At 43.8% G+C, this 11,303-nt stretch overlaps 2 protein-coding genes across 2 annotated transcripts; both read right to left on the reverse strand.

The window, feature by feature from the left end:
• Window positions 1-1,050: 1,050 nt before the first annotated feature.
• LOC148112755 (endonuclease domain-containing 1 protein-like) lies at window positions 1,051-5,132 on the reverse strand. The gene is made up of 3 exons (XM_087873198.1): window positions 5,082-5,132; window positions 3,885-4,201; window positions 1,051-2,762 (listed from the first exon to the last, which is right to left on the reverse strand). Exons 2-3 carry the CDS (start codon window positions 4,158-4,160, stop codon window positions 2,217-2,219), a joined length of 822 nt encoding a protein of 273 aa, XP_087729324.1. The 5' UTR covers window positions 4,161-4,201; window positions 5,082-5,132; the 3' UTR covers window positions 1,051-2,216.
• A 2,484-nt stretch (window positions 5,133-7,616) lies between these two features.
• Window positions 7,617-10,764, reverse strand: LOC148112756 (endonuclease domain-containing 1 protein-like). The gene is made up of 2 exons (XM_087873199.1): window positions 10,451-10,764; window positions 7,617-9,328 (listed from the first exon to the last, which is right to left on the reverse strand). The coding sequence occupies exons 1-2, from the start codon at window positions 10,724-10,726 to the stop codon at window positions 8,783-8,785; spliced, it is 822 nt and encodes a 273-aa protein (XP_087729325.1). The 5' UTR covers window positions 10,727-10,764; the 3' UTR covers window positions 7,617-8,782.
• Window positions 10,765-11,303: the final 539 nt, after the last annotated feature.

Below are 11,303 nucleotides of genomic sequence, written 5' to 3' on the forward strand. Positions count from 1 at the left end.
GTACAAGAAAACAGGTGTAAGTATAAACTTATGGACATGAACACAGGAAATGAGTACGAATAAATGGGGACAGTAGGACAGGGACGGAAGGCACGCTGGTGCGCTTATGCACGCTCCCTTTACGGACCTCTTAGGAATGGGGTGAGGTCCACAGTAGACAGTTTAAGGTTAAAGTTTGGGGGGTTTGAGGACATAACAACAGAGTCAGGTAGTGCATTCCAGACATTGACCACTCTGTTGCTGAAGTCGTATTTTCTGCAATCGAGTTTGGAGTGGTTTACTTTAAGTTTGTATTGATTGTTTGCCCGTGTCTTATTGAGGTTGAAGCTGAAGTAGTCATTGACAGGTAGGATGTTGTAGCAGACAATTTTGTGTACTACGCTTAAGTCAGACCGTAGTCAGCGTAGTTCTAGGTTGTCCAAGCCTAAAATTTTGAGCCTGGAGGCATAAGGGATTCTATGGTGAGCAGAGGAGTGGAGTACTCTTCTCGTGAAATACCTCTGGACTCACTCAATTGTATTAATGTCCGATATAAAGTGTGGATTCCAGGCAGACGAGCTGTATTCGAGAATTGGTCTGGCAAAGGTTTTGTATGCCCTAGTTAACAATTCGATGTTTATTTATTTATTTAGAATGAATTTAGAATTAATTAATTTAAAATTAATTAAAAATTAATTAATTAAAAATCAATCAATCAATTAATTAATTAATACTTATTTAGAATTAAGCCATATTGGATCCAGAGGCTTTTAAGTGAAGAACTCAAGAATTCAGGACTGTTGGACCTAAATTACAACACCAAACATCCATCCTTTGTCCATAAAAAAAAATTGATGGCACTTAATGGCAGTTAATCAATCAATCAAAAAGGACAAAATAGTGGGGGAGGAATGAAATTATTTAGCAATACGCCTTCTCCCTGCCCCATACTCGTTTGACTGATAAAACAGAATGATCAAGCTTTTCCAGGTTGATTTACTGAAAGTGACACAAGGACACAGATCTTTGATAAGCAAGTTTATTGCAAGAACTAAGAAAAAGCATTTATTGACAAAGCATCAGAAGCAGGTAAATACAGGAAGGCATCAATTTGCAATCACAATTGCGACCAGAATCTCTGTCACTAAGCAATGTAACCATTAAGTGAGTCAGACCTGCTTTTACAACCTTTGTTGTTGAGGTCATTAAACAAAACCAGCTCCCCCTTTTGACTTTACCTATCAGGAGCCCCCCGGGATGGTTGCAAATGGTGATCTTCGGACACTGCAGCAGTGGTGGGTTTCAACATTTTTTACTACTGGTTCTGTGGGTGTGGCTTGGTGGGCGTGGCAGGGGACGGATACTGTAAAATCTCCATTCCCACCCCCCTCCAGGGGAAGGTTACTGCGAAATCCCCATTTCCTCCCGATCAGCTGGGACTCGGGAGGCAGAGAATAGATGGGGCCGGGGCCAGTCAGAATTTTCACTACCGGTTCTCCGAACTACTCAAAATTTCCGCTACTGGTTCTCCAGAACTGGTTAGAACCTGCTGAAACCTACCTCTGCACTGCAGCCATCGTAAACACATGCCAGTTGCCAATCACCCCAATTTTGAGCTGACTGTGTTGACACTGCGATGGTCCTTAAGTGCAAGAACTGGTTGTAAATTACTTTTTTTCAGCACTGTCAGAACACTCATTTAACAGTCATAATTCGAGGATTATCTGTATCAAGCATAACTCCTGTTCAGCATCAGTGCTCATTCCTTCTCACTGCACTTCCCTTTTTCACAATTTATACTCAGGTACCTTTATTACCAGTTCGCAAAGGGAGCACATGCGGGCATGCGCAGATTCCCCCATGATGACATCATGGTGGGTGGGCGGAGCCTCCCATCGGTTTTACCACCAGTTCTATAGAACCGGACCAAACCAGGAGCAACCCACCACTGGTTATATTGTACATGTGTTGAAATGATCAATCCTATACAACCTGTAAATTGAGATAACCATTTTAGCTCTGTCAACTCTAGACCCTTAATCTGGCTACTGGATTAATTTATTTGCTGGATTCCCATAATAATCATTACCGTAAACTAATCAAACGGCCTGGATTTTTGCCACCCTGAGGAATACAATCACACAGAACAAGCCAGGATTACAATTAACCGCTTTCATTCCATAGGCTGAACAAGTAAGCTACTACATTTGTACTTTGCTTTTATTTGCTGTGTGAGTTCAGTTTTGCGAGACATCCGGTGCATTACAAGCATTATCGAAAAGATCAACTTCCTTCCCATAGAGATTAGCAAGTTGTGCTTGCAGGTCCACCAAGCTATGATGGACTACCTTATTCTTATCATTTTGTGCAAGGACTGCCCAGGACTTTCTCTCATTGTTTTTTAACACACAACAAGCTGCAGCCCAGATATGACTGGGTACATTCACTCTGTCATTGATGGATTTATTGCCGGGCACCACACCCACAATGACATATGTATCAAGGCACCCTTTAGTAGATTTCTTCATACTTTCCTCATATAATCTCCATTCTCCAGTATTGAGTTGGCGTAACTGGGGCACAATGTTGGTTAAAGTGAAGGTTGCATCTTTGCTAGCCTGGTCCGGTTGATGGGACGGTGGTGTTAAGTGTCCCTTGTCGTAAAGAACGCCGTCTTTGTAATCCCGTTCAACAGCCTGGCTGTTTTCAAGGACATTGATGTCGATTCCGCAATCGGCTTCTAGTTCCATGCTCTTTCGATTATCATCCCCAGGCAGGGCAAGCTAGGAATAAGAAAAGACAAGCAACGTGACTGGTTAGCATTTACACAACACTGAGTCAAAGATCTTGAATCTGGGGAAAGATCTACAGTGAGTCAGCCAGGGAATGGGGTGTGGGATACTCTGCAATGGCAGGTTGGATGGCATCTTCCAGGCATCCGAGCCCACAGGGAAGTTTGTAAGGATTCTGGAAATTGAAACCCCAGATTGATGCTCTTGAGAAGCCCACTTTAAACCATCTTCTAGTAGAGAGCACACATTGATTGAGCGTGAAATATTGGGTTTGGGGTGATCTCTGAACTTGATTCTTTTCTGTTCTGCCCCAGCTACGGACCCCAAAGAACGCAGCACACACGAAGTCCGTTCCAACCTTAGTTTACTAAATAAACCAGTTTTGTACAACAACGGCTGTTAATTAACTGCATTAAAAGCCGCCAAGAATTCAAAGAATAATACTGAAAGCTTACTGTGGTTGGCAGAATGCCCAGAAGCAATTTGCAGGAAGCTGATAAGATAAGCAAGACAAGACACGAAGGTATGTGAACTGAGTTGTTCCCTGCAAATTGCTTCCAGTCAGCGTTCCTCCTTAAATAGGCTAAGGGAGTGGCCAATTAGCCCCAAGCCTTACTCTCGAGGAGACCTCCTCCTGAGGCACCACTCCTGCCTTTTGGCAGCTCTGCGCACCCGTGCATCGAGAAGAGGCTCCTCCTCTTCGTCCTCTTCACTTAAGGGAACTTCTGGAGGTTATGAAGGCCCTGGCTGAATCCCTGCCTCTGGCACCACATCTTCTCCAACCTCCTCATTGTCCGATTCGAGTGCCAGCTGCACAGGCTGCTGGCGCAGCACCACACCAGCCTCCTCGCTGTCGGAATCAGCTACTAGCTGCACTGGCCGCTGATGGGCCACAACATTTTGGGAAAGAATCAGATGGAAGTAAGACCTTGCCAAGGTAGACAATGAGGTGAACAGAATCCTTCCAGCCTAGCACCGGATGAATCCTGGAAATAATTATATACAAATAATTCTTAAATGCACTGTCTTGCTTTATTTCCTAACTACTGACTGTTCCTTTAAGGTGGCCCCCATTTGATGAATGTTTAGCTTCAGGATAGGAACTTCTCTTACCTGCGGTTCAATCATCCACTCGTCCCATCTTGGAGCCTTACCAGGCTGATATTTATACGCTGAGAACACGGGGATGCGCCGATCTGTGTCGTACATTGTGGCAAAATGATACCTGTTGTTATACCTCTGGCAGATTCTGGCCAAATTCTCTGGCTCCAGGTTAGGGGGCTTTTCATCCAAAAAGAACTGACTGCATGTACTGAAACTTTGTACCACCTCCCCAGTTGCAGGCAGGAGAAAGGAGGCAGCCAGGGAGAGGATCCATAGCAGCAACATGGCTGTGCAATTGGTCGGTTGGTCCTTCAAGTAGAACTTTTCTGCTGAGAGAGAGAGAGAGAGAGAGAAGGAGGAAGAGGAGGAAGAGGAGGAAGGGGGAGGAGGAGGAGGAGGAGGAGGAGGAGAAGAAGAAGAAGAAGAAGAAGAAGAAGAAGAAGAAGAAGAAGAAGAAGAAGAAGAAGAAGAAGAAGAAGAAGAAGAAGAAGAAGAAGAAACACTTTAATTTAGCAAAGAATTAGTTTGAGGTTGAATATAGCCAATGGCTAACAAAGACCAGCTTTTCCACATGTTCAGATGGAGGCCAACCAGATTGTTTACATTTCTAGATAGAAGAGAAGGAAGGGCAGGGAAGGGAAGGCTCGTGACCCCTACATGACCCCATAGGAATCCAGAAGGTATAAAAACCTACCCAGTCTAAACTCCATTTTGTCAGCTCTCCCAGAATTACATGTGGTTGGTTTGTTCTGCTTCATCAATTCACGGACCCTCTTTCCAATCAGCCTCCAGCCTCTATTTTATTTCCAATGTCTTTCTCCCAGCTTGGAACTGAACCAGAGGGATTTTCCTTCCAACAAATCTTAAACCTCTTTGCCTACGTTAACCATCATTAATTTAACAATCCTTGTGCTTCTGACCAAAGGTCGAGTTGTAGTAACCCAAAGATGCAAACAACAGGTGACGATATCCAGGATGGGAAGAGCGTAATTCAAGCATTTGCACAAGATGGCTTCTACAGTGGCTAGAGCCAATGGTGGGATTCAAGTAATTTAACAACTGGTTCTCTGACCTAATGATTTTTTTCCAACAATCAGTTCACCAAACTGCTCAGAAGGTTAACAACTGGTTCTCCGGAAGTGGTGCGAACTGGCTGAATCCCACCACTGGCTGCAGCCCATAACAAAACATCACATAGTAACTTACCCTGCAAAATACTCACAATTGAAACCAGTGTCTTACTTGTAGACCAGAAGAAGTCAGGTAGACAGAGGAGAGTCACAATGCAGATCGAGGCCCCTGCTCCAAGATTTATATTTTGGCTATTTCCTGTTACCTTTCTAAAGAAATGAACCCTTGACCGTTTTTGGATGGCTTGACAGATACTCAAGATAAACTTTTGATGGCTTGAGAGATACTTGATCTAGAGGGCCATTTCTGTGGAACTGCCTCTGTCTGTAAATGGAGGAAGCAGTTCATGTTACAGTTTTGGAAGCCAACAACTCGAAACTAAAAAGTAGCCCACAGATTCTCGACATTTGGCCCCCGTCCCGTTCAATTCCAGAGAAGGGGACAGCAAATATCAGCAAGGTGTTTTGGATATCAGCCATGTTGCAAAGAGCAAACCTAAAGAAAAGACAATTTCCAAGAGCGAAATAAAAACCAAAAATAGGGGAAATATAATATAAGGTGCAGTCAACAATGAGGCCAACAAAATTCTTTTAGTCTAGCTCTTATTGAAGACTGGAATTAATAAAGTGCAAATAATTCTTAACTTCACCATCTTGCCATATTTCCTCACCTCTGATAGCTCCTCTAAGTTCACCTCCATTTCATGAATGTTTAACATAAACTAGAAACTGCTTTTACTGCAGTTCAATCTTCCAGTCATTTCTTCTTCCGGTCCCACCAGGTTGATATTTATAAAAGAGCTGCGGTGGCGCAGTTGTTAAGAGTGCAGTACTGCCGGCTACTTCTGCTGATCACTGATCTGCCAGCAGTTTGGCAGATCGAATCTAACCAGGCTCAAGGTTGACTCAGCCTTCCATCCTTCCAAGGTTGGTAGAATGAGGAGCCAGATTGTTAGGGGCAATAGGCTGACTCTCCAAGCTGCTTATAGAGAGTTGGAAAGTACTGAAAAGCAGTCGATAAGTCTAAGAGCTATTGCCCTATCTTCCTTCCTTCCTTCCATCTCCTTCCTTCCTTCCTTCCTTCCTTCCTTCCTTCCTTCCTTCCTTCCTTCCTTATCTTCCTTATCTTCCTTCCTTCTTCTCCTATTCCCTTTCTCATTCTTCTTCCTGGTGGGGCAGTGGTTAGAATGCAGTATTGTAGGTTAATTCTGCCCACTGCCAGGAGTTCGATCCTGACCGGCTCAAGGTTGACTCGGCCTTCCATCCTTCTGAGGTCAGTAAAATGAGGACCCAGATTGTGGAGGCAAGATGCTGATTCTGTAAATCAGCTCGGAGAGGGATATAAAGCCCTCAGCTGAGGATATGGGCAAATCAATGCCTTTTTTAAGCAACAGTGTGAAACTGATTTGCTTTTGGCCTCCGCCAGGATCTTTTCCAAGGCCAGAAAAACACTTAATATATATATACAGTATATTAAGTGTTTTTCTATCAAGACACCTATTTCTTTATCAGCAAAATATAAATTTTATATATATATATATAAATCTAGTTTGCCAAACATGTACAAGAAAACAGGTGTAAGTATAAACTTATGGACATGAACACAGGAAATGAGTACGAATAAATGGGGACAGTAGGACAGGGACGGAAGGCACGCTGGTGCGCTTATGCACGCTCCCTTTACGGACCTCTTAGGAATGGGGTGAGGTCCACAGTAGACAGTTTAAGGTTAAAGTTTGGGGGGTTTGAGGACATAACAACAGAGTCAGGTAGTGCATTCCAGACATTGACCACTCTGTTGCTGAAGTCGTATTTTCTGCAATCGAGTTTGGAGTGGTTTACTTTAAGTTTGTATTGATTGTTTGCCCGTGTCTTATTGAGGTTGAAGCTGAAGTAGTCATTGACAGGTAGGATGTTGTAGCAGACAATTTTGTGTACTACGCTTAAGTCAGACCGTAGTCAGCGTAGTTCTAGGTTGTCCAAGCCTAAAATTTTGAGCCTGGAGGCATAAGGGATTCTATGGTGAGCAGAGGAGTGGAGTACTCTTCTCGTGAAATACCTCTGGACTCGCTCAATTGTATTAATGTCTGTTATACAGTGTGGATTCCAGGCAGACGAGCTGTATTCGAGAATTGGTCTGGCAAAGGTTTTGTATGCCCTAGTTAACAATTCGATGTTTATTTATTTATTTAGAATGAATTTAGAATTAATTAATTTAAAATTAATTAAAAATTAATTAATTAAAAATCAATCAATCAATTAATTAATTAATACTTATTTAGAATTAAGTCATATTGGATCCAGAGGCTTTTAAGTGAAGAACTCAAGAATTCAGGACTGTTGGACCTAAATTACAACACCAAACATCCATCCTTTGTCCATAAAAAAAAATTGATGGCACTTAATGGCAGTTAATCAATCAATCAACAAGGACAAAATAGTGGGGGAGGAATGAAATTATTTAGCAATACGCCTTCTCCCTGCCCCATACTCGTTTGACTGATAAAACAGAATGATCAAGCTTTTCCAGGTTGATTTACTGAAAGTGACACAAGGACACAGATCTTTGATAAGCAAGTTTATTGCAAGAACTAAGAAAAAGCATTTATTGACAAAGCATCAGAAGCAGGTAAATACAGGAAGGCATCAATTTGCAATCACAATTGCGACCAGAATCTCTGTCACTAAGCAATGTAACCATTAAGTGAGTCAGACCTGCTTTTACAACCTTTGTTGTTGAGGTCATTAAACAAAACCAGCTCCCCCTTTTGACTTTACCTATCAGGAGCCCCCCGGGATGGTTGCAAATGGTGATCTTTGGACACTGCAGCAGTGGTGGGTTTCAAAATTTTTTACTACTGGTTCTGTGGGTGTGGCTTGGTGGGCGTGGCAGGGGACGGATACTGTAAAATCTCCATTCCCACCCCCCTCCAGGGGAAGGTTACTGCAAAATCCCCATTTCCTCCCGATCAGCTGGGACTCGGGAGGCAGAGAATAGATGGGGCCGGGGCCAGTCAGAATTTTCACTACCGGTTCTCCGAACTACTCAAAATTTCCGCTACTGGTTCTCCAGAACTGGTCAGAACCTGCTGAAACCTACCTCTGCACTGCAGCCATCGTAAACACATGCCAGTTGCCAATCACCCCAATTTTGAGCTGACTGTGTTGACACTGCGATGGTCCTTAAGTGCAAGAACTGGTTGTAAATTACTTTTTTTCAGCACTGTCAGAACACTCATTTAACAGTCATAATTCGAGGATTATCTGTATCAAGCATAACTCCTGTTCAGCATCAGTGCTCATTCCTTCTCACTGCACTTCCCTTTTTCACAATTTATACTCAGGTACCTTTATTACCAGTTCGCAAAGGGAGCACATGCGGGCATGCGCAGATTCCCCCATGATGACATCATGGTGGGTGGGCGGAGCCTCCCATCGGTTTTACCACCAGTTCTATAGAACCGGACCAAACCAGGAGCAACCCACCACTGGTTATATTGTACATGTGTTGAAATGATCAATCCTATACAACCTGTAAATTGAGATAACCATTTTAGCTCTGTCAACTCTAGACCCTTAATCTGGCTACTGGATTAATTTATTTGCTGGATTCCCATAATAATCATTACCGTAAACTAATCAAACGGCCTGGATTTTTGCCACCCTGAGGAATACAATCACACAGAACAAGCCAGGATTACAATTAACCGCTTTCATTCCATAGGCTGAACAAGTAAGCTACTACATTTGTACTTTGCTTTTATTTGCTGTGTGAGTTCAGTTTTGCGAGACATCCGGTGCATTACAAGCATTATCGAAAAGATCAACTTCCTTCCCATAGAGATTAGCAAGTTGTGCTTGCAGGTCCACCAAGCTATGATGGACTACCTTATTCTTATCATTTTGTGCAAGGACTGCCCAGGACTTTCTCTCATTGTTTTTTAACACACAACAAGCTGCAGCCCAGATATGACTGGGTACATTCACTCTGTCATTGATGGATTTATTGCCGGGCACCACACCCACAATGACATATGTATCAAGGCACCCTTTAGTAGATTTCTTCATACTTTCCTCATATAATCTCCATTCTCCAGTATTGAGTTGGCGTAACTGGGGCACAATGTTGGTTAAAGTGAAGGTTGCATCTTTGCTAGCCTGGTCCGGTTGATGGGACGGTGGTGTTAAGTGTCCCTTGTCGTAAAGAACGCCGTCTTTGTAATCCCGTTCAACAGCCTGGCTGTTTTCAAGGACATTGATGTCGATTCCGCAATCGGCTTCTAGTTCCATGCTCTTTCGATTATCATCCCCAGGCAGGGCAAGCTAGGAATAAGAAAAGACAAGCAACGTGACTGGTTAGCATTTACACAACACTGAGTCAAAGATCTTGAATCTGGGGAAAGATCTACAGTGAGTCAGCCAGGGAATGGGGTGTGGGATACTCTGCAAAGGCAGGTTGGATGGCATCTTCCAGGCATCCGAGCCCACAGGGAAGTTTGTAAGGATTCTGGAAATTGAAACCCCAGATTGATGCTCTTGAGAAGCCCACTTTAAACCATCTTCTAGTAGAGAGCACACATTGATTGAGCGTGAAATATTGGGTTTGGGGTGATCTCTGAACTTGATTCTTTTCTGTTCTGCCCCAGCTACGGACCCCAAAGAACGCAGCACACACGAAGTCCGTTCCAACCTTAGTTTACTAAATAAACCAGTTTTGTACAACAACGGCTGTTAATTAACTGCATTAAAAGCCGCCAAGAATTCAAAGAATAATACTGAAAGCTTACTGTGGTTGGCAGAATGCCCAGAAGCAATTTGCAGGAAGCTGATAAGATAAGCAAGACAAGACACGAAGGTATGTAAACTGAGTTGTTCCCTGCAAATTGCTTCCAGTCGGCGTTCCTCCTTAAATAGGCTAAGGGAGTGGCCAATTAGCCCCAAGCCTTACTCTCGAGGAGACCTCCTCCTGAGGCGCCACTCCTGCCTTTTGGCAGCTCTGCGCACCCGTGCATCGAGAAGAGGCTCCTCCTCTTCGTCCTCTTCACTTAAGGGAACTTCTGGAGGTTATGAAGGCCCTGGCTGAATCCCTGCCTCTGGCACCACATCTTCTCCAACCTCCTCATTGTCCGATTCGAGTGCCAGCTGCACAGGCTGCTGGCGCAGCACCACACCAACCTCCTCACTGTCAGAATCAGCTACTAGCTGCACTGGCCGCTGACGGGCCACAACATTTTGGGAAAGAATCAGATGGAAGTAAGACCTTGCCAAGGTAGACAATGAGGTGAACAGAATCCTTCCAGCCTAGCACCGGATGAATCCTGGAAATAATTATATACAAATAATTCTTAAATGCACTGTCTTGCTTTATTTCCTAACTACTGACTGTTCCTTTAAGGTGGCCCCCATTTGATGAATGTTTAGCTTCAGGATAGGAACTTCTCTTACCTGCGGTTCAATCATCCACTCGTCCCATCTTGGAGCCTTACCAGGCTGATATTTATACGCTGAGAACACGGGGATGCGCCGATCTGTGTCGTACATTGTGGCAAAATGATACCTGTTGTTATACCTCTGGCAGATTCTGGCCAAATTCTCTGGCTCCAGGTTAGGGGGCTTTTCATCCAAAAAGAACTGACTGCATGTACTGAAACTTTGTACCACCTCCCCAGTTGCAGGCAGGAGAAAGGAGGCAGCCAGGGAGAGGATCCATAGCAGCAACATGGCTGTGCAATTGGTCGGTTGGTCCTTCAAGTAGAACTTTTCTGCTGAGAGAGAGAGAGAGAGAGAAGGAGGAAGAGGAGGAAGAGGAGGAAGGGGAAGGAGGAGGAGGAGGAGGAGGAGGAGGGGGAGGAGGAGGAGAAGAAGAAGAAGGAGAAGAAGAAGAAGAAGAAGAAGAAGAAGAAGAAGAAGAAGAAGAAGAAGAAGAAGAAGAAGAAGAAGAAGAAGAAGAAGAAGAAGAAACACTTTAATTTAGCAAAGAATTAGTTTGAGGTTGAATATAGCCAATGGCTAATAAAGACCAGCTTTTCCACATGTTCAGATGGAGGCCAACCAGATTGTTTACATTTCTAGATAGAAGAGAAGGAAGGGCAGGGAAGGGAAGGCTCGTGACCCCTACATGACCCCATAGGAATCCAGAAGGTATAAAAACCTACCCAGTCTAAACTCCATTTTGTCAGCTCTCCCAGAATTACATGTCGTTGGTTTGTTCTGCTTCATCAATTCACGGACCCTCTTTCCAATCAGCCTCCAGCCTCTATTTTATTTCCAATGTCTTTCTCCCAGCTTGGAACTGAAC

This window comes from Pantherophis guttatus, chromosome 7 (assembly GCF_059756535.1).
Source record: "Pantherophis guttatus breed Tessera chromosome 7, ASM5975653v1, whole genome shotgun sequence".
Classification (NCBI taxonomy): Eukaryota; Metazoa; Chordata; class Lepidosauria; order Squamata; family Colubridae; genus Pantherophis; species Pantherophis guttatus.

Bases quoted from the DNA above. Each gene is read 5' to 3' on its own strand.
- LOC148112756 (XM_087873199.1), bottom strand. From the start codon at position 10,726: ATGTTGCTGCTATGGATCCTCTCCCTGGCTGCCTCCTTTCTCCTGCCT. The intron at 9,329-10,450 runs GTAAGAGAAGTT...TCTTATTCCTAG, and splicing joins AGTGGATGATTGAACCGCAG to CTTGCCCTGCCTGGGGATGA.
- LOC148112755 (XM_087873198.1), bottom strand. From the start codon at position 4,160: ATGTTGCTGCTATGGATCCTCTCCCTGGCTGCCTCCTTTCTCCTGCCT. The intron at 2,763-3,884 runs GTAAGAGAAGTT...TCTTATTCCTAG, and splicing joins AGTGGATGATTGAACCGCAG to CTTGCCCTGCCTGGGGATGA.